Below are 22,949 nucleotides of genomic sequence, written 5' to 3' on the forward strand. Positions count from 1 at the left end.
TTTTGTGAGAAAAGTTAATGATTAATATTTAATGGCTCTGTGTGACTTACTTTATTGTATATATTAATACATAATACATTAATACATAATATAACTAGTGTAAAGAAAATTAATTGTGAAATAAGACAACTGGGGTTTAAATCGTGGCTTTGCTACTTTTTTGTCTTTGTGACCCTGAGGCTCAGTTTCTACACAGAAAAAAACAGGGATAATGATTGTGATGAATCAATATAATATCTTACATAGAAAATCTAGAAAAATTGTAGATATTCAATAAATGTTAGTTTTTTCCTCTCCATATCAGTAAGATCAACTGAAAGAACTTACCAGGAGTCTCAAATCTGTTATGAGCAGATATGTTCATAATGTAACCTATCACAATAAAGGTTTATTATGTCGAAGCAATCCATTTAAAATACAACATATTCACTCACCAGAGAATCCCTCCATAAAACAAGGAAAACACAAAATAAAATATAATAGATCCCCAGGTAACGAGATGGTTGATCCAAGTCCAAAAATGGGTTTCCAGAGCCATCTAAAAAAAAAGTTTTTATATCCTTAGAAATATAAACAAATAAAGCTTTACCTTAACCTTTCAGATAAAACTCAAGAATAAACATAAATATCTAAAAGTCCCTCAGAAGATAGATATAATCCCTCAAAATCCCTCAGAGATAAATATGAATGAAAAGGTCCTAGTATAAAATGAAATAATTTCAAGTTTATAATATTTTTCTTCTTTGAGGAAGCAGCATTCAAATTTCACGTGATTACTCTATTTTCAACTCCATGGCCTAAAACAAATTACATTGTCTGGCACTATACACAGGAAGCAAAATTTTAGTGATTTTTAAAAATGTGATCATAAAAATCAGCTGAGGCTTCCTAAAATAAACTTTAAAAATAACTTTTGACAAAAATTTAAGTGAATTATTAAAATAGTAATCAGTGAAATTAATCGTTTTTGAAAATGGAAAAAGGAAAAGTATCTATGGCTAAAGAAATGAAGAAAATTAACTAATTATGTAAACAGTTGCAAAATGTGTCCACATTTCTAATTTCAGTACCATACCTTTACTGTGACTGTAATAACCATGACAGTGAAGACCAAAGTGCCAAATGTCCAGTTTCCAAACATCTAAACAGAAAGAATATACTATTACATTATGTGTTAACATAACGTTAAATAAAATGTCAGGTAAAAAGTCGTCTAATTCTCTACTAAAAATCCCTTGAAATTTTTAAGTCACGTACATTTGAAACTGGTGACTATAAAGTTAAGAGTATGAGAAGAAACAGCATAAAGCATTATTTACATGTGTTATTATTACACACAATGATCTTTTAGATACCATTATCAGACTGGAAACCCAAAGACAGGTTTAGAATGGTGTGGCCCAGACTATTTTTAGTTAGAATAATGTAGTCATTAGGCTCTGCTTTATTGCTGTTGCACAGTAAAAATGGTAACAAAATCCTTTTCAATCACAAGTATTTTCACAAACCTTTCCAACCAGATGTCACAGCAGAGCACCTGCCACAGTATTTTTGGATACAGTACAGTACAGCAAGAGGAAAGAAATTTACACTTAAAACCTGTATCTGAAAGGAAGGATAATGGATCATGGAATTACTCCTCAAAGGATTCCATGTAAAAATTCTATTATTGCCAGTCAGAAAATATTCCCCCGGGCTTTAAGCCAAAACTTATTAAGGTATTAAACACACAGAACACCAAAAGAGTTTCAGGATTTTATCTCTACAAATAAGAATACAACCACAAGTTTAATAATTTAGTTTACAAAGTAATCGTTGTTAGTCCAAACTGCACCGTTTTGTAAGCTCCCTGCTATTTTGCAGACCTTGGTCAAAGTCAACATTTCACAGGGGTTCGGTACCTGAGAAACAGCCTGCCTACCACCACGTGACCACCATAGAAAGATCGCTATCACCCCAGGTGCGGTGGCTCACGTCTGTAATCCCAGCACTTTGGGAGGCTGAGGCGGGTGGATCGCCTGAGGTCAAGAGTTTGAGACCAGCCTGGCCGACACAGTGAAACCCCATCTCTACTAAAAATACAAAAAATTAGCTGGGCACAGTGGCAGGCGCCTGTAATCCCACTACCCTGGAGGATGAGGCAGGAGAATCGCTTGAACCCGGGAGGTGGAGGTTGCAGTGAGCTGAGATTTTGCCGTTGCACTCCAGCCTGGGCAATGAGAGCGACTCCAACTTAAAAAAAAAAAAAGAAGAAAGATCCTTATCATATCTTGCTGGATAAAGGAACACCACGAAGACATCCCACCAGAAAAAGGGCCAGAACCGCCTCATCATGGGAACATCTTGTCAATATCCTGCCAGACAGTGGGCCATACTGCCCAGACCCCTCCCGCCTATACCTGTAAGTACCCCCAGTCTGTAAGCAGCTGATGGGCTCTGGCATTAGGCTGGTCCCCCACTTCTGTAGGTTTTATGCTGGACAAAAAGCTTGCATTTGCTCTTGAGCTGCCCTCTTTCTGTGTCTTTCTTTAACTCTCACCTTCCCTTCAAAACCTAACAATCATTATCTTAACACTGGTGCAAAAAAATTATTAAAAAGGATGTGTTTTTATTACAGATTTCTAACAATTATCATTTACTTAACAAATTACTTAACCTCTCTATATCTCACTTTCTTCATTTGTAAAATAAGGATAAATCTCAGTTTTCTGTAAGTTTTCAATTGGGGTATACAAAAAGAACGCAGTACCTGGTATACAAAAGGCAATCGGAAAATAATAATTATGATTATCAACAATGAAACATCAATTAATATTCCTTTGAGAGCATTTGAGGAATGTATTTGCCAAGACGAGAATCAAAAGTCATATTGAACCTGTGTTTATCTGTCTGCTTTTATCATCTCTAGAAATGACCCAGAAATACTGATGATCAGTGGGTCTCAACTTAGCTCTCTGAGGAGGAGTGTCATTCTCCTCTTTCACGGGTATGGACACAGATACTTTTTTTTTTTTTTTGAGTCAGAGTCTTGATCTGTCGCCCTGGCTGGAGTGCAGTGACATGATCTTGGCTCACTGCAACCTCCACCTCCTGGGCTCAAGCAATCCTCCTACCTCAGCCTCCCAAGTGGCTGGGACTAGAGGTGCACACTATCACACTTAGCTAGTTTTTTTTTGTATTTTTTATAGAGACAGGCTTTCACTATGTTGCCCAGGCTGATCTTGGACTCCTGGGCTCAAGAGATCCACCTGCTTCGGCCTCCCAACATGCTAGGACTATAGGTATCAGCCACTGTGCCCAGCTGGGAGAGATACTTTGATGCAACCAGGGAACCTGGGACTGGAAGTGGTAAGGACATGTCTATCCTTCAGTATCTGGTTTTACTGGTCCTAGACTGGGGCATGTTACATGGTATTTTCCTTAGAGGAGAATTTAGGGCTTCCTCTTGCATAGGCCCCATTCAAGGCCCTAGAAGAACCTATACAAAAGCATTCCCATAGCTTTTTGTGGGTAAAATTATACAAAGTAATGTATTTCAACTGTAATCAACTGGTTACGACTGCTGTCTCTTTCCATTCTGATTTGCCCTTGAGCTGGTAGGTGATAATGTGAGTGGCAAAGGGCATTTTGTAGATTTGGCTAAAGATGAGCTTAGAGGCTGGACGCGGTGGCTCACACCTGGAATCCCAGCACTTGGAGGCGGAGGAGGGAGGATCACCTGAGGTTACGAGTTTGTGACCAGCCTTACCAACATGGAGAAACCCTGTCTCTACTAAAAATACAAAATTAGCAAGGCATGGTGGCCCATGCCTGCAATCCCAGCTACTGGGGAGGCTGAGGCAGGAGAATCACTTGAACCTGGGAGGCACAAGTTGCGGTGAGCTGAGATAGTGCCATTGCACTCCAGCCTGGGCAATAGAGCAAAACTCCATCTCAAAAAAAAAAAAAAAAAAGATGAGCTTACATTTGGTTTGGGATAAATGAGATATATTTGTCACTCAGTCATCTGCATATATACTTAAGTTCATAGTTGTATGTTTTTTAAAATTTTTTTCCTAAAGAGGGCCTGTGAAAATGTTTAGATTCTACTAAACCTGGATCTGTCCCTGTTCAGAAGAGACAGATGCTCAAAATACTTTCTTTCCCACTCTGCTTGGTTTCTAGATCACTTCTTAGATGAGAAGAATGAGTGTACCCAGTGCACTGATGAAGATCTGATGGCCTGGAACTATGTCCTAGGCCACTGCTCCATTTAGAGTGGTGGGTCTCAAGTGTGGGTGATTTTGCCTCTGTAGGGACATTTGGATGACACCGTAAGAAGCAAGATAACGTTTTCTGTTCTCTTCTAAGGTACAGCTATATCTAATACTTAATAAAGTGCCTGGAATACTGTTAGTGCTTAAATTTTTGTCTCATGAATAGATGAATATATAGGGGAATTCTATAAAGAACTAGACAAAGATCTTTTTTACCATATAACCTTTTATTAAAAAATCTGTATCTACCTCTAGGAATTAAGTTATATGCATTCTTGAGTGACCTGACTGGTAACCACAGTAAATCATTTGAATTGAAATAAAGGATACAGCATTCTCTGTGGAATACAGATACAAAATAGTATGTATTTCTTGTCTTAACAGAGCTCTTACCATTTGATCAGGTTTCAACAGTTGATGATAATGTATAGTATGAAAAAAAATTAAGGATAGGAAATAAGGAGAGAAATCATTAAAGATTCAAGAGAAAATAGTAGTAAATACTACACAAAGGTTTATTTTTCTTTCAAAATTACAACCTGAAGTTTCATCTCCTCAGTCTACCTTGTATTGCTAATTATTTACCCCAGCGAATCTGGTTTAAATGCTTAATGGTCTAGAAGATAATGAAGGGGTGAAGAATTACATTCTCTTCCTTAATCCTTTGTTTTCCATTTAATTTTTAATGTGATATAGTATATGATTTTTTTTTGGAATGGTGCTGATGGTCTGACAATCAAAATCTCTACTGGAGAAGTCAAATTGGATTTTTAAAAAAATCAGAGATGGGATCTTGCTATGTTGCCCAGGCTGGGATCAAGTGATCCTTCTACCTCAGCTTCCCAAAGTGCTGGGATTACAGGCATGAGCTACTGTGCCCAGCCCAAAGTGGAATTTACATACTTTGATAGCTTTCTACTTTTTCTCCCAATCCTATATTTTTTGAATTTTAATTCTTTAAATTTCTCAAACTGGGTACACTTCCATAAAGAGAAGAAAAATCATTAATAATAGATGCTTTCCTTTGAACTCCTGTACACTTTAGTAAAAGAGACAAAACAAAAGAAACCTCTTATTTGGGCAGGATTTCATTTTAAAGAACAATTCGTAGTTGAGAAGAAATGGAATAGATTTAGTGTTTGGGTCCCTAAGTTAAAATTCTTTTTGTCTTTACTGTCTTTTTCTCCTGAAGCCAGGGAAACAATGACATGAAATACTACGATGGGAACTCAGCTACCTCTGAACTATTCTGGTATTTTCTTTCCTATATCAACCTAGTTTTCCGCTCTCACCATATGACAATTCCCTCCTTCTTGTTTCTTAATTGTAATATTCTTACTCATTTAATATACTCTTAAGGCAGCCATGAGGCTTTTTCCATTGCATTCTGTAGAAGTCTCTTCTAACTGGTGGTGAACTCTCTTAACCTGAATTGTTTCTCTCACCTTTCCCCATCACTTTCTTATCTATAATATCTTAATTAGTATCTTTTTTATAATTCTAAATAGCTTCTTTCCTGAGGAAGTTTCCTTACTAAGATCACAGAAAGACAACTTAAGCTACTTCCAAAAATATTTTGTACAACAGCAACATTGTTAGAGTAAGTAAGTTATATACTAAGATGACTTATTCTGTAGGGGTCAACAAAAGAAAAGATACATTCTTCAAAAAAAAAAAAAAAAAAGAAACAGTCCTTAGTTACCCCTCTCATTTACAGTATATTTAATAAACATGTTTCATTGGTATTGACCTCCAAATTATTTAGCTTTATTTTTTTTAATAGCATGTGAGGTTTTCTGGTAAAAACCTAAGAGTTCTAAAACAGCTGTAACAATTACTTAGGTTTTTTAAAAAATGATTTCATAGGTAGTCAAAGTTCATAGAAACAGATAAATAGAATGGTGGTTGCCAGGGGTTGGTTGGGGGAGAAAAAAAATTGAGAAGTTATTAGAGTTTAAGTTTTGCAAGATGAAACAGTTCTGGAGAGCTGCTGCACAACACTGTGAATATTCTTAACACTACTGAACTGTACATTTAAAAATGGTGAAGATGGTAAAAAGAACTATCAAATTGTACATTTTAAATATGTGTAGTTTATTATATGTCAATTATACCTTAATAAAGCTGTTTTAAAAATGATTTAAGTTTTTCTAAATGGTATATTTTGGAGGGACTTAAAATTTTTAAAGTTACATCAAAATCTCTTGTAAGTATTTTATAACATAATTTTACCTTTTTCAAAATTGTAAGAAATGACGATTGTACATTTCTTTAACGGTAAATTTACTTAAAAACTTAAGGTAGCAGGACAGTAAAAATCTACCACTATCAAACATAAACCTATGGTATTCTATGAAGCCCTGTTTAAAAACAATTACAAAAAAGTTGACCCAGATTACAGACAGAATTTAAAGTCTTAGACTCACAAAAACAAAGAAAAATAGATGGGACTTAATTAACCTAAAAAGCTTCTGCACTGCTAAAGAAATAATCAGCAGAGTAAACAGACAAGCACAGAGTGGGAGAAAATCTTCGCAATCTATACTTCTGACAAAGGACTAATATCCAGAATCTACAGGCAACTCAAAAGGATCAGCAAGAAAAAGACAATCTCATCAAAAAGGGGCCTAAGGACATGAATGGACAATTCTCAAAAGAAGATATACAAATGACCAAGGAACATGAGAAAATGCTCAACATCACTATCTGGGAAATCCAAATCAAAACCACAATGTGATACCACCTTACTCCTGCAAGAATGGTCATAATAAAAAAATAGAAAAATAATAGATGTTGGTGTGGACATGGTGAAAAGGGAACACTTTTACACTGTTGGTGGGAATATAAATTAGTATAACCACTATGGAAAAAAGTGTGGAGATTCCTTAAAGAACTGAAAGTAGAACTACCATTTCATCCAGCAATCCCACGCCCTCTATCTACCCAGAGGAAAAGAAGTCATTATACAAAAAAGATACTTGCATACCCATGTTTATAGCAGCACAATTTGCAACTGCAAAAATAGGGAACCAGCCCAACTGGCCATTGGTTAAGGAGTGGATAAAGAAAATATGGTATACGTATATACCATGGAATACTACTCAGCCATAAAAGGAATGAAATCACGGCATTCGCAGGAATCTGGATGGAACTGGAGACCATTATTCTTTTTTTTTTTTTTGAGACGGAGTCTCGCTGTGTCGCCCAGGCTGGAGTGCAGTGGCGCGATCTCGGCTCACTGCAAGCTCCGCCTCCCGGGTTCCCGCCATTCTCCCGCCTCAGCCTCCGAGTAGCTGGGACTACAGGCGCCCGCCACCGCGCCCGGCTAGTTTTTTGTATTTTTAGTAGAGACGGGGTTTCACCGTGTTAGCCAGGAGGGTCTCGATCTCCTGACCTCGTGATCCACCCGCCTCGGCCTCCCAAAGTGCTGGGATTACAGGCTTGAGCCACCGCGCCCGGCCCTGGAGACCATTATTCTAAGTGAAGTAACTCAGGAATAGAAAACCAAACATCTTGTGTTCTCACTCGTAAGTGGAAGCTAAGCTATGGGGACGCAAAGGCATATGAATGAGACAATGAACTTTCGGGGCTCGGGGAAAAGGGTGGGAGGGGGTAAGGAATAAAATACTACACACTGGGTACAATGTACACTGCTTGGGTGATGGGTGCACCAAAATCTCAGAAATCACCACTAAAGAACTTAATCATGTAAATAAATAAATAAATAAATAAAAAACTAAACAAACAAGAAAAGTCTTAAGCTTATTTTTAACTTTAAAAAATAAAATGAAAAGATTACTCAATATATTCAATGAATTACTAATCTATGACTTCTTGACAAATGTCCATGGTAAGATGATACTACTGTATTGTTAAGACAAGTCCCACTTTTTAACTAATACTTATATTTAAATACTGTGACTACTTTAAGCTTAGATAAGGGCTAGGCAATTTTATGTGAGAATTTTTTTTTTTCTTTTGAGACGGAGTTTTGCTCTTTTTGCCCAGGATGGAGTGCAGTGGCCTGATCTCGGCTCACAGCAACCTCCGCCTCCCAGGTTCAAGTGATTCTTCTGCCTCAGCCTCCCTAGTAGCTGGGATTACAGGCATGTGTCACCACTTCCGGCTAATTTTGTATTTTTAGGAGAGACGGGGTTTCTCCATGTTGGTCAGGCTGGTCTTGAACTCCCGACCTCAGGTGATCTGCCCGCCTTGGCCTCCCAAAGTACTGAGATTACAGGCATGAGCTGCCACGCCCAGCCGTGAGATTTTAACTCTTCTACTATTTAGGAAGAAAAACAAAGCTAAAAATTAGTCACTAGTTCAGCCTTCTTATTAACATATTTTTGTTCTCTGACAACTCATTAAGGAGTGATAGTAAAGGAGTATCTTTTTTATAGTGCTCTGAAGGTAAAGAGCCTTCTTAGAGAAAATTGATCAAGACTTATACTTCACTAAGGGAAAGAAGGGCCTGTTAAAAAGATGTGAGATAAATACATGAAGAATGACTAGTTCTTTCCTAAGCTAAACTGAAATTAAGAACTAGTGAATACTTCAAAAGTATTTGTTGAAAATTAATTAATATAAAATTGCTATAACCTAATACAAAAAAAAAAAAATGGGATAAAGTCTTAAGTTTCTCTGAATCATTCTGCCCTTAAACCCAAACTATTGCAACTCTTCCTCCTGCTCTTCTCCCAGGATCACTTGTTTGCAATGACTTCATCTTTGCCTCTAGTCACTCCTCTCAGCACTTCCCTCTAGTAACTTTGTCTGCTCTAGGCCCTCAATTGTTTACTGATACCTCATGCTATAACAATATTTAGAAAACAGGAAGCATCCAACATACTCAGTGCTGAGCAATGAGACGCGGTCTAGATAGATGTCTAAAAGGATTTTTAGCACAGGGACACATAAGAGGGAGCTGGACCAAAAGGAAAGGGGTCTGTGGGCTCAACTGTGAAGAACAGGTGGTGGTGAGAGAGTCTTTGGGAAAAGGAAGCATGAGCATTCTAGAGAGGGCACATAAGCAATGTCTTAGAATTAGAGAGTAGCATGGTGCATTCTGAGAGACAGCAAGGTGATTTTCACAGTTAAGAGAGAGTTTCTGGGAGAATTAGACCAGGTGGTATTGAGTAGGACAGGATCTTTCAATATAATGATTTGATAGTAAAAATAACAACGAACACTGCTAAGATGTAGTGAATACTTCTATATGCTAGCCACTATGCTTAATGCTCTACAAATAATATGTCATTTAATCCTCACAGCAAATCTATAAGGTGAGGACTATGTGCCTTTTTACAGGTGAGAAAACTGAGTCTGAGAGAGGTTAACTCATCCCAAATCACTCAAACGATAGCTACAGATGCCAGGATATGAATCCAATTCTGACTCTAATGTGTGCTTCTTTATTACTATACCTAGTATTGGGGGTAGGGAGTGGCAGATTAATTTCAATAGACAGTAAAGAGAAAAAAGCTTTCATACTCATGGCCAATAACAATTTATCCTTCACTAAGGTTTTATCTTTTGCATAAAGAATGTTCAAGATTTTATTTTAAAAAGTTACTAAAAATTAGAAACAAATTCTCAAATTAAGGGAATACTTAAATTATGACAATGTAATACAGTATTATGTAATCATGAAAAATGTTCTTGAAGCATTTTTAATAACATACGAAATCACTTAGGCTACAATGTTAAGAAGGGATACAAATTATGAGGTTAATGAAAATAGCATAAAGGAAGAATTGAAACAAATATGTAAAAATAATAAACGCAATAAGATCTGGGTAGAGGGCCACCAGGTGATTTATTTTCTTTATACTTTTTCCTACAAACTTCAAACTTATCACAATGGGCACCTATTACTTTTAAAAATTAAAAAAAGTAGTGACTAGCAATACAAGATATCTTTAATGTCCTTTTCATCCAATGATGAAGATCCAAATTTCCTTCTTCTTAACTCTCCTCCCGTCTTAATTTTCTCTGGTTTTCACCCCACTATTTAAGGTGGAAGTGTGCATACTCATTCATATGTCTATATATTTGATGGCAATTGCACTGATGGTAAGACTGTGCAGAAGGGCACCAGGTTAACAGTTGTTTCTCAAAAGAATTGAGAATCATGACTAAGCATGTAGGTTTTAAAGTCACATAGATCTGAGTCTGAATTCTATTACTGTAATTTGCTTACTGTGTGAACTTAGGCAAGTTTCTTAACCTCTCTGAGGTTAATTTTCTAACATGTAAAATTAACAGTGATATTTTTCTCATACAGAGTTAGAGCAAATGCACATAATGTACCAGGCATAGAGAAAAAAACTCAACAAAAAGTAGTTATTATTTGGGAAGTGCTGTAAGCTTTATGCTACAAGATTCATATTTTCATCCCCATCAGTCTAAATATGTCCTCAAAAGTGAACTGGCAATTATATTTATGTCCCTATTCTACAATATAAAGGGATTTTGCACAGTTAAGGCCTCTACATTTGAAACCCATTTCCTTTACTACACCGGTGTATTTTGTTATTAGTTTACTTGGTCATTTTCTGTATCCTTTTCAAGATTCTAAGCTCCATGACCAAGTTACTTACCAGAGCCTAGTATAGTACTTGGGAATAGCTGGTCTTCAATAAAGATCTGTTGAGCAGGTAAAACTTTATAGTGTTCCAATTTCAAATTCTGTATGTCTGTATCTCCAAACATATTTTGCAACACTTAAGTGGTGGGAATGGAAAAGGGAAACTAAAAGTGACAATCATTTCCAGTCCACCAGAGTCCCTACAACTGCTGTCATTTCTTTTCTTCCTAATCCATTTAGCTAAGCCTTGGAAGAGAGGTCTAGCTCTCCCAAGAGTCTCTCAACATGAGCACTCCAATGAGAACACAGTGTAACAGTGTACTGTCGAAAATGCACTCTTCCCTAATTGCATACTTCAGAAAAGTGGCCAAATTAAATACTAAGTTATGACATCTATTGAGAATTGTGAGTGTGCAATGAAAAGTATGGTAGCATTTCCTAGGCAAACAACAATGCAATTAAAAGCAAACACTAAGTCCTCATTTCTCATCTGAAAAATGGGAGTAATACCACCTCCCTAATAAGATTATTGGGAGGGCTAATGGAGATGGAGCATATAAAGTACTTAGCACAAAAGTAAGTACCAAATAAATGGCAGCTATCAATAAAACACAATACTAAGGTGAACAGCATGCAGGGGCAATAACATATCCCCTGTGTGAGCTAATTTTTGAATAGTAAAATTGTCTAGTAACTTGAGTTTCATTTTGAGATTACACTGTATTGCCTGTCAATTTTCATTTGTATGAAACTTTATTATTTAACCCCCAAAATTTAAGTATTTTTATATTTGCATTTTAATACTTGAAGTTCTATAATTTAAATTTTACTTTATGACAAAAGTTATAAAAAACCCATGAAATATTAACAAACATTCTTTAAAAAAACTATATACTTTACCTGGCCATTTCCAAGCAGAGATGTATCTTTCCCTATTAGCAAATAGGAGCCGAAAAAGAAAATAAAGGCATGACTGAAACCCAGGATGGTCCAATAAAGAAATGTTTTAATACTTAAGAGGCGGTTTTTACTAATGTCTCTGTTAAAAAGAAGAAGAGAAAAAGAAACACATTAGGGATCATTTATTATTTGCCTACTAAACAATTATTATAATTTGATAATTAAAAAACAAGGTATTTTAAATTTAAAATTGTTTGAAAATATTAGCACAAAGAGTAAGTAAATACAAATTTACAAACCACTACTTATAATATCATACATCTGTTTAATAGCTTCTAGTTCACATAATATATTCAAATACATCTCTTCATTTGATAAAGAGATATGAAGACTTGGCACAATGGCTCACGCCTGTAATCCCAGGACTTTGGGAGGTCAAGGCAGGCAGACCACGAGGTTTAAGAGATCAAGACCATCCTGGCCAACATGGTGAAATCCCATCTCTACAAAAAATACAAAAATTAGTTGGGAGTGGTGGCACGCACCTGTAGTCTCAGCTACTTGGGAGGCTGAGGCAGGAGACTCGCTTCAACTCGGGAGGCAGAGGTTGCAGTGAGCCCAGATCACGCCACTGCACTCAGCCTAGCGACAGAGCGAGACTCCGTCTCAAAAGGAAAAAAAAAAAAAGAAGTATGATAGGCTGGGCATGGTGGCTCATGCCTGTAATCCCAACACTTCGGGAGGCCAAGGCAGGAGGGTCACCTGAGACTAGGAGTTTGAGACCAGCCTGGGCAACACAGCAAAACCTTGTCTCTACTAAAATAAATAAATAAAAATTTTAAAAAATTAGCCAGGCATGGTGATGTGTGCCTGTAATCCCAGTTACTCCAGAGGTTAAGACGGGAGGATTGCTTGAGCCTGGGAGACTGAGGCTGCAGTGAGCTACGATCTTGCTACTGCACTCCAGCCTGGATGACAAAGCAAGATCCTGTCTCAAAAAAGAAAAAAAGAATTATGATATAGGCATAATACTTCACTTTAATTTTGAAAAGTTGATTTATCTGTTATTATATTCTTCGGTTAACATTCAGTCACTCTGCCATAATGGTCTCTTTTTAGAGAGGTTATCTGAGTTAGGTTCAGCACTGATGCTCCTAACTTCCCTTCTAATAATAGCTATTATGGGAAGAACAATCTATGCCAATCTTAGGTCAAGCCCTGTCCTAGATAACCTGAGGAATCAAAGTCAATTAATCCAAATCTAGATAATGAGATGCCTCTATAAGTGGTACTTCAATAGCTACCTCTGTAATAGCTTATGGCGAATACCATAGCTGGTACTGAGGAACAGGTCCCAGTCACATCTCTGTGATTACTTGGTTCTGGGGAAGCAGGAATAAAGCAGAGAATCTGGGGTGGGAATTAATATCCTCACCTCTGGATTTTGCACTAATTATTACATAAATTTTGCTAAGAGTAGAAAAAACACTAACTTTTAGGAATTCTAGAGATTATCAATTATGAATAACTTCTTTTGTGCACATGAAATAGAATATTACTGGTTGCGACAGTAAGTGCAAATTACACAACTGCCCGGTGCATTCCCAGGACGAAAGTGCTCATTCTTAAAAAACACTGGAAAAATTAATTCAAATTTTGTCTTTGAAAGAACCTTTTTTCTCTGATATTCAACAACTGTAAATCATACGACAACTGAAGAACTTTCCTTAGGAAAGCATTAATCACCAAGACATAAATAAATCTGCTTATTTTTTACTTAAAAAAACTGAGAAGGCCATTTAATACCAGAAAATACCTACCGATAGAGAGTGGGCTTATTTTGTAACACATGAGGGTCTACATGCTGTTCCAAAAGACTATATATCAGAATAGGTAGGGAAGTAAAACAAATATTGTATAAAGTCAGGTACACGCCATCATACAACGTCTAGAAAGAGAAATTGGTAGGAATGTTGAGATTCTGAATTACGCATTACTATTATGTATATATCACAACTATGCATATTAAAAACAAAATTAAAGTTTTAAAAATTTATACTAAAATCCATTTTAGTAACTCCAATTAAATAATTCTAATTTGTTTTTAATATTGACATAAATATATAATGTTCCCAGGTTGATACTCTTTGTCAGAACTGGAATATTTTGCTATGTCAGGTGCTTCTGGAATTACAGTGAGTTAGATCAACATTTCAAGATTCGCCACAATTTGATCACTGTGAAGTAATTTTATATAATTCTTCTCCATGTATTCCAGGCATCTTACTACTTGTTCCACATGCAACACATATAGTTTACCTTTCATGGCTTTGTCTCCCTTTCTACATCCTACCCTTCCTTTAAGGCACTGAACAAGACTATCTTCTTCCATGAAACTCTGCACGATGGCTTAAGTCCTTAATATCCTGCTCCTCTAAACAGTCACAGGTACCACTGTTGGTACTAATCACTTAGCACTTTGCTTATGCTTTACATATTGTTTTTATTGTTATTAACACTGCCTCCCAAATTACACTATAAACTCTCCAGAAAACCTAATCAAAATAGGTCAGTTTTCCTTGTCATATTGTCTTACCACATTCTTTAGTTCATTCAGGTAAACAAACTTTTACTGGTAATCAATGCCCAAACAAATATTTGGAATTTAGAGTTACAGGTTGTAAACAGAATAAAACAGCAATTAAGAAAGGAAAAACTCATGAAAAACCTAAGATAATAAAGCTCTTGTTTTTTTCAATAAATTAGAACTAATGTCTTGATCAATTTGAGATGTATAGTATGGTATGTGAAAAGGGTGCCTGCCACATTAGTCAGAAGCAGTAGGTCAAAGTCATGGTTCAGTCAATAAGTTAGCAAGGCAAGTTACTTAATTTCTGTGGATTTCATTTTTCTTTTCTAGAAATTAAAACAAAGTAGATCAGGACTGGTAAATATGGGACATGCATGCAAACAAAGACCTACCCTGTGCCCATTACAACTACTGCTAACAAATTACATTTTCCCTCTGAGCCTGCAGCTTTAGAAACCTTTTCAATATACTCTAGGTGCCCCATCAATTATTTAAAGGGAGCTTCTGAGGTAAAACCTGTATGTCATCCCTGGACTAAATCACTATTGCTCCTTCCAAATCTAAGACATTTCGAACCAAAAACAAAAATGAGGTGAACCTCGCAAGTTTTCTGGCCTGGCTTGATTTCGATTTTACAGGAATATCACAAATAAGTTATCAAAATTCTCTCATAAGCTGTTAAGGGTTATTATCTATTTTTAAAAGCATCCAGAATTATATTTTGGTATTAACACTTACCTCAAACTGAAAACCAGAATAAATAAATATTATGAATATTATGCTGGTTAAATATACTAAACAGTTTTGTCTGGTTCCCTGCAGGACTAAGAAAAATGAAAAAAGTCTCTTCAAACATCTATCAAAGTCTGAACATAAATACCTTACTCTAAAAGGACAAAACACAAAACACAAGTTTCTATTTACTTACTTGCTGAGAAAACAAACAGTAGAACTGATACAAAAACTGGGGTGTGATAAAGCACACATTCTGAAAAACAAGATTAAATGGAAAATAATTAAAATATTTAGGTCTACAAGACAAAATAAAAAATAAAAACAATGGCTTTAAAGTATCCAAAAACAATCTCAGTTGGTACGGTAAAAGTAAAGGATAAGGACTTGTCTATATATAACACGAATGCAGGATTCCCATTTTATCAAAAAATGTCTAAAACCATTCTAAGCAACAGTGCAGATATCAGAATGAAAAAACCCTTGACTCCTCTCATTGCCAAGCAATACTATAATTTTGAATTTACAACCTTCAAACTATTACTCAATACTTTTCATAATAGTACAATAAGTAAGATTTACTTAAACTTTAGGGCTATGATATCTTTACAACACAAAAATGTTTAAAACACACAATAAATCAAACTACCAAAACTTCTTCCCATCTCAATATACTCATATTACAAGTAAAAGCTAGAAAAATAAGTTAGAAAAAAACTGCCATCATCATCTTATAGCAATATGCAATCTACATGTGATCTATCACTGGATTGTAGCTATCAATTATAGAAATATATGCAACCTAGTACACTCTGGTGTTATTAAATATATCGGTAACAGGGGCTCTTAATGTGGGTTCTACAGACTCCCACCTTATACAAAAGGACCCAAAGATAGGACAGTATTTCAACATAATTTGTTTCTTTGTAACCCTATGTATTTTACTTTATGCACATAAAAGCTCTATATTGAGGAGCTCACACATTTCACTAGACTACTAAAGGGTCATTCATGGCATAAAAAAGGCTAAAAACCTCTACTTGAGACCATTATATTGGTGTTAAAACTTATTGCTGGTTCAGGACAAAATAACTTTAAAGATATCAAATGTACTGTGTTCCAATTTGCACGGAACCCGTGGGACACAGGCAACCACTGATATGCTTTCTGTCAGTATAGAATAGATTCATGATAAAATACTGTTATTTGTACTTATTGAAACCATTTTAAAGAAAAATGTATACAGTTATAACATTCCTTAAATTGAAACTTCATATTACTGTATCAATAATTGGTTCTAAATACATGAAACTCACCTTATAAAAAAAATACTGTACAAGGGTAGCTATTCTAATATAATAAAAATGACCATGAACAAAAAGCAATTTGGAGAGGAATTTAAATCTGGCTATTGCATAGTCACTGTTTCTTGCAGCCTGTCTTCCTTCTTTACCCATGATTCCTATAATAAAAGGGACAAAAGATGTGTTCACTGATAACTGGTAAGTGTAATTTTCATGATAAATCTGCAAATATCTTATTTATATTAGGTGAACATGCACTTAGGAACTTTAAATCCTAATATACAACAGATGTCCAAAAGGTTGTTCTACTTGAATATGTAATTAACATAAAGCTACGATATTTATCAGACACATAACACCAATTTCCAAAGAATTAGAATATAAAAAGATAAAATACAATATAAAAAGTAATAGTGAAAGTTAAGGATTTAGCAGGAACATCAATATTACACTAATTAGCACAAGTACTGGGTAAGAGACTTCTGATGGACAGAATGCTGTAAAATACTTAACTTCACTATTTTCAATGAATATAAAAAATATTCAAATTGAGTCATTTGAGATTAGCAAAATAAGCATGCTTAACACTTTCATGAATAAGTCAAAGTGTGCTTTTTAAAAGGAAAATGTGAACTTAAAATAAATTTTTAAAAATGTACAATATCATTTGAAATCAGTGCATCATTTTATCTGACAAAGATGAATACTTTTTTAATGGTTACAATATTCCTTAAGGTTTCAAAAGAGAAGAAGAGTCATTGCCAAGTTTGTATTTTTCAATCTAGAAGCAACTTTTAAAAATTATTTTTCAAAACTAAAACTTTTGTCACAAAAGGATGAAAGTGTTCCAAAATGTATAAGCAATGAAAAAAAAAAACTGTATTCATAATCCCTAGAGAAAACCCCTGTTTTTAGTCTGCATTCTTTTAGAAATTTTCTTTCTGCTTATTTCATGTCTGTGTGTGTATGTATTTTATACATACAAAAACATCTATAAAAATGTGGCTCAGGCTGGGCACAGTGGCTCAGGCTGGCGGGGGTGGCTCAAGTCTGTAGGATCCCAGCCCTTTGGGAGGCCAAGGCAGGTGGATCACCTGAGGTCAGGAGTTCAAGACAAGCCTGGCCAAAATGGTGAAACCCCATCCCTACTAAAAATACAAAAATTAGTTGGGCATGGTGGCGGGCACCTGTAATCCCAGCTATTTAGGAGGCTGAGGCCGGAGAATCGCTTGAATACAGGAGATGGAGGTTGCCGTGAGCCGAGATCGGGCTATTGCACTCCAGCCTGGGAAATAAGAGCAAAGCTCTATACCAAATAAAAAAAAGGATTGTTTTACAACTTGCTTTTGTTGCTTAACAGACTACAGACACTGCTTAAAATGTATACTTGTAATGTGTATCTTTATCAACACGCTCAATTTTTTTTCCTACAAGAAATTCCTGCATGCATAATTGCAATGTCAATAGGCATACATTTAAAATTTTGTTTTGAATAATAATGCAGGGCATACCAATTTATGCTCCCACGAACATTGTATAAGACCATTTGTTAATCTATACCTTTACCAACTCCAGGTTTATCAAGGTTTATAATGGATGCCAATCTGATAGGAAATTTTAACTTCCATTCCTTGGAATGTTAGAGAAACTAAACATTTTTTTTCATACATTTAGTATTCTTTTTAGATTTCTCCTTTTGTGACAATTGATTGCTCACATGCTTCCGCATTATTTCTACTGGAATGTTTTTCTTATTCTCATTAATTTGTTAATACTCTGCAGACCAGGATTATTAAAACTTTGTCACCTATTTTCCAAATATTCTTTACTAGTTTGTCCTTTGTTTTTAAAATTTGTTTTGGGAGCTTTTACCTCTGCATGATCTTTTCCCTATAGTTAACTATAGTTCCTTGCTTTGGTGCTGTCCTCAAAAGATTCTTCCACACCTCAAATAACAGAATTATTCATTAAATTTTCTTCTATTACTTTTTAGGGTCTTTGTAAGTTATTTAAATCCTAATCCATCTTGAATTTGTTTTGTCATAAGTAATAGAAAGAGACTCAACTTTTCTTTTTTTTCCAATCACTAATCAGTTTTATCCATTTATTTTTTTACTAAATAATTTGTTTTCCTACTTATATGAAATATCTCCTTTGTTATATTCTAAACTTCCAGATGCTTGAATGTATTCTAGTCACTGGTCTGCCTGTTACCATTACAGAATCAAACTGTTATAAATACTGCAGTTTTTTTATGGCTTTAAATGTATGGTATAGGAAGTTATCATCAAATTACTACGAAGATTTATGGAAAATAACGGTATGCAAACTAGAAGGAAAATTAAGTTTTCAAAATGAAGAGTTAATTATCTGAAAGAGGAAGGAGTTGATTTGAGAGGCACACAGAAAATATCAGACCTGATAACTACCCATTCAGCACATTATAGAGACTATTCCAGAACAAGAATTAGCTTAACTCTCAAATTTTATCCTTCCATAAAAAATACCGTGCCCATACTTTTCATTTTGCTCTGTATTTCTACAATAAGATTATATGGCTAAAAAGGAAAGGATTAATAAATTAACTATAATGAAATGATACTAGCAGTCTGAATCTAATAAAAGTTTTAGGCAAAAATAGAAAAGAATAAGGATAAAGATTATTAAAATGAGAAAACTACTTGAAATTTTATATTTTTATTGCAGTTTGGTACAATTTCCTGTCTTTATAATTATCTTTAAAAAGGACTGTAGGATCTTTAGAATCATAAATAAACGGAGTTAACAGTAAGATTCTAAAACACGAACTGTAAGTGCAACTATGTAAATCACAAATTTAGAATTTAAAAAGGATAAAATAACATGTGAAGTACTTTAAAAGGTACAAAATGGCATGTAAAAATAAAGCTACTTTTATTATGAAAAAGAATTGGCAAAGATAAAATTCACTAATGTGGTATTTATTTCCTTTAAAATCTGAAACTAAAATGGAATGAAAATATACTAACCAGTGGGCTTAATTATAGTAAGTTTCTGATGGGGCACACTGTGCTATATTATTACCATGTTGCATTTAGTTTTCATTCACAAATTTGATACCGCACTTTAATCTACAAAAAGAAAATTCAAAACCACCAAGTAACACTACCAACTTTAAAAGTTCAGGAAAAACTTTTCAGGAAAAATCAATCACCTATGCCAACATGGGCTTCTTGTATCATGCTTACGTCATTAGCACCATCACCAACAGCCAGTGTTATAGGTTTCTCAGGTGATATTTTTATTAGTCTTATTACCTGAAAGACATAATGAATTAGTTATTTATGACACAATTTCAATTTTCTTGCATTTATATAATCATTTATCTGAAATGACTCTAGTAAGAACACTAATGAAATAAATATTTAATTTTATATTAGACAATAATATGCATTGAGGTTCATTTTTTTGAGGGTGTCTCCATTAAGCTTTTAGAAATGTCTTTCAGAAATGTTATAACAAAAACAGAATTATCTTTGGATTTTATGATGAGAAACAAGAATCTTTTAAATATAGCTTAAATACTTAGAAGGCTTAATAATAGTGTAAAAAAAGACTGCACTTAATTGAACTGTTAGGCAAATTTTTTTAAGAAATTATTTATTCATTTGATATGAAAGAAGATAATTGTTTCCTCTTGTAATAAAATTTTAAGAATTTAAAAAATCAATCAAGATTAAATTCAATGAACTCAAAAGAAATGTTTCTTTGGAATTCTTAAATGTACTTTTATAAAGAACCTGGGTATTTGCTCTGTTTGGTCTCCAGTTTTAGTCTCCACAGACTGGGGTACATGAATTGTCATAATATCGGCACTGTAACAAAATTCCATGAAGCCCAAAAAATTGGATGTCTAATTTATTAGACCTATATGGGAAATAATCAGTATTCAGATGTGCATTGCAAAGGATATTTGTGAAAAATAGTCTAAGACCTCAAATTCCAAATTTAGAATTAAAAAAAATGTTTATATAGGCTTTCACTTGAATCACATAGGTAGCTAAAATTTAAATATTTCCTATACATAAGCTTTATATTACAAGTTAATTGGCTTTTCAACTTTTTACACTAAAGCTCTATTTATCACTTTACGGCCAAAAGTAACAGAGAATTATCACTTCACGAGAATGCAAGAATAAACGGAGATCAACAGAACCATCTAAAGGTGCAAGTAATTGATGTCTCCTAGGCTCCTTCACTTGCTAAGTAGCTAACTTGGGAAACATTAGTTATCACAGTTTAATTTCTGCAAGATCACAAACTGCTACTCATCACAGGTTTTCTCGGTCACTATGAATAGTTGAAACTCACTCTGAGAATTCCAGAAGTCTGATGTGCATGGTTAAAATTTACAATATGTGATTGACTCTTGGCAAAATTTATATATTGCACACCACCAAATGGAACTATGTAAGGCATTAACTTTAAATAATATGTTTATATCTAAACAGCTTTAAGGGACTTTTTATAACACATATACATACTTTTGCTTTCTGCAGTGGAGCCATACGACAGCATAATACAGCTGAACAATTTCTGCAAACTTCCATAAATAATTTTTCATGCTCCCTGAGTGCAAGAGATAGGCTGGTCCCATCCACTACCAGCCCATGCTGAATCACATGATCCTCTGTAATTCTAAAAGAGAAAATAATTATATTCTCTGTAAGGTACTTTGAAACCGTATTATTTACACTCATATAGAACAACACATTCTTACTGAAAGATGGATCTTTTACCCACAGCCTTTACTGTTACAAGACTGTTATGTCAGGAAACAAACTGTTTTATTACCTTAAGTTTAAAATTAAGCAGAATTGAGTCACTAATGAGTAAAACAGATAATATTCAATTTTTCTTTTTTTTTGAAACGGGGTCTTGCTCTGTCACCCAGGCTGGAGTATAGCAGCTCACTGCAGCCCTGACCTCCTGGGCTTAAGCGATTCTCTCACTTCAGCTTCCTATCTGGGACTATAGGCACGAGCCACCATGACTGGCTAATTTTTGTTATTTTAGTAGAGATGCGGTTTCACCATGTTGCCCAGGCTGGTCTCAAACTCCTGACCTCAAGCGATCCGCCTGTCTCAGCCTCTCAAAGTGCTGGGATTACAGGTGTGAGCCACTGTGCCCCGCCTAATATTCAATTTTACAACGAACTGATATAGATACAGTAATTATATTTTCTAAAATGTGAATTGTAATACATAATCTGAGGATATTCTCCCAAATTGTATGAAAAGTCTTACAAAAATCAAACCATTATTTTAACATTCAGCAAATCCTAATTAAAATAAAAAAAAACTATATGAAATCAAGGATGTTCAGGAAAACCCATGAGCAAGATTCACCACACGCGTAACAAGCAAAGAAAAGAATGAAGGAAGAGTACTGTCTCGCAATAGGAAACCGATGATGGATTGTAATGCCAGATATTACTGTGGTAGAAGATGGATAACACCTCACATGTGGGCATATGCTACTCCAAGTACAGTCTCACTGCTGGAAGGCGGGCAAACTATTTGTTGCCAGGAAGAGATACGGAGCCTACACCAGAATGTAAATCAACAAAATCACTAAGCACACTATTTTATTAAACTGCTTCCCCCTGCAATTCTTTGGTAATAACACTTTCTTGATGAAGGAAGTATACCTAGATTTACATTTTGATGTAAGCTCCTTTATGTTGTTGAAAGCCAGTACTCAGTGCAGCACTGTGCTATATACACCACAGAAAAGCACCGAAAGTTCACAGAATAGCAGACTCTGCTGAGAACTATCCCTCTAATTAAAAATAAGAAGTGGGAAGACTATTAAATGAGCACAAGGTATAAAAGCTAAATATACATTGATAGATTTTAGTCTTATAATAAGAAACTTTCATAAGTTAAAGCAAAGTCTTTCATAGTATGCCTAATTACTGTTGTGTTGTACTATAGCTATAAGTGGTAAGCAATTCACTTTATACCATAAAGTTTTATAAAATGTATTTTTCTCATTATTACTAATTCTCCAATATCTGAAATCAACACCTATATAGACTACTTTTCTTCCCTATTGGCCAAACTTTATTTGGCAACTTGTGCTAACTCCAATGTCTTCAGCCTGTTCAAAGCACTACCTGAGCAACAGGCCTCAGAAATGCTAGCAGTCAAGAGTGGGACAGAGATTATTTTCCTAGGAAAAGTTTCCAAGGCACATGCAATTAGGTTTTCCTCTGGACAGGCTTCATGAATCACATTATGATCTTACAATCCATGGAATAATATTTAAGAAATATGGAAAAGCACCTCCATCTCTGGCACATAGGTAGCATTTACTCATCTCTATAGCCCTCATGCATCACTACTCTTCATACCCTGTCCCACCTATACGACTCCCTGGCCATACTTTCTAATTATTTCCTTGAATATGCCCTCCTCTCTCTCAGCTCTGAGAATCTGCATGCACTGCCCCCTTTGCTGCCTTTCTTTTTCTGACACAGCAACTCAGTCACCCAGGCTGGAGCGCAGTGGTGTGATCACAACTCACTACAGCCTTAACCT

General features: G+C 35.1%; 1 protein-coding gene across 3 annotated transcripts in view; it reads right to left on the reverse strand.

The window, feature by feature from the left end:
• ATP11B (ATPase phospholipid transporting 11B (putative)) overlaps positions 1-22,949 on the reverse strand; it is a 134,798-nt gene that overhangs the window by 25,915 nt on the left and 85,934 nt on the right. For all 3 annotated transcript variants that reach the window (XM_030931667.1, XM_030931662.1, XM_030931674.1), the window contains 8 exons: positions 20,892-21,045; positions 19,562-19,664; positions 16,381-16,526; positions 15,261-15,320; positions 13,563-13,690; positions 11,743-11,881; positions 1,076-1,141; positions 435-538 (listed from right to left, as the gene is read on the reverse strand). In XM_030931667.1, the coding sequence (XP_030787527.1) occupies positions 435-538; positions 1,076-1,141; positions 11,743-11,881; positions 13,563-13,690; positions 15,261-15,320; positions 16,381-16,526; positions 19,562-19,664; positions 20,892-21,045 (900 nt within the window). The remainder of the gene's footprint in view (positions 1-434; positions 539-1,075; positions 1,142-11,742; positions 11,882-13,562; positions 13,691-15,260; positions 15,321-16,380; positions 16,527-19,561; positions 19,665-20,891; positions 21,046-22,949) is intronic.

Source organism: Rhinopithecus roxellana, chromosome 1, assembly GCF_007565055.1.
Source record: "Rhinopithecus roxellana isolate Shanxi Qingling chromosome 1, ASM756505v1, whole genome shotgun sequence".
Classification (NCBI taxonomy): Eukaryota; Metazoa; Chordata; class Mammalia; order Primates; family Cercopithecidae; genus Rhinopithecus; species Rhinopithecus roxellana.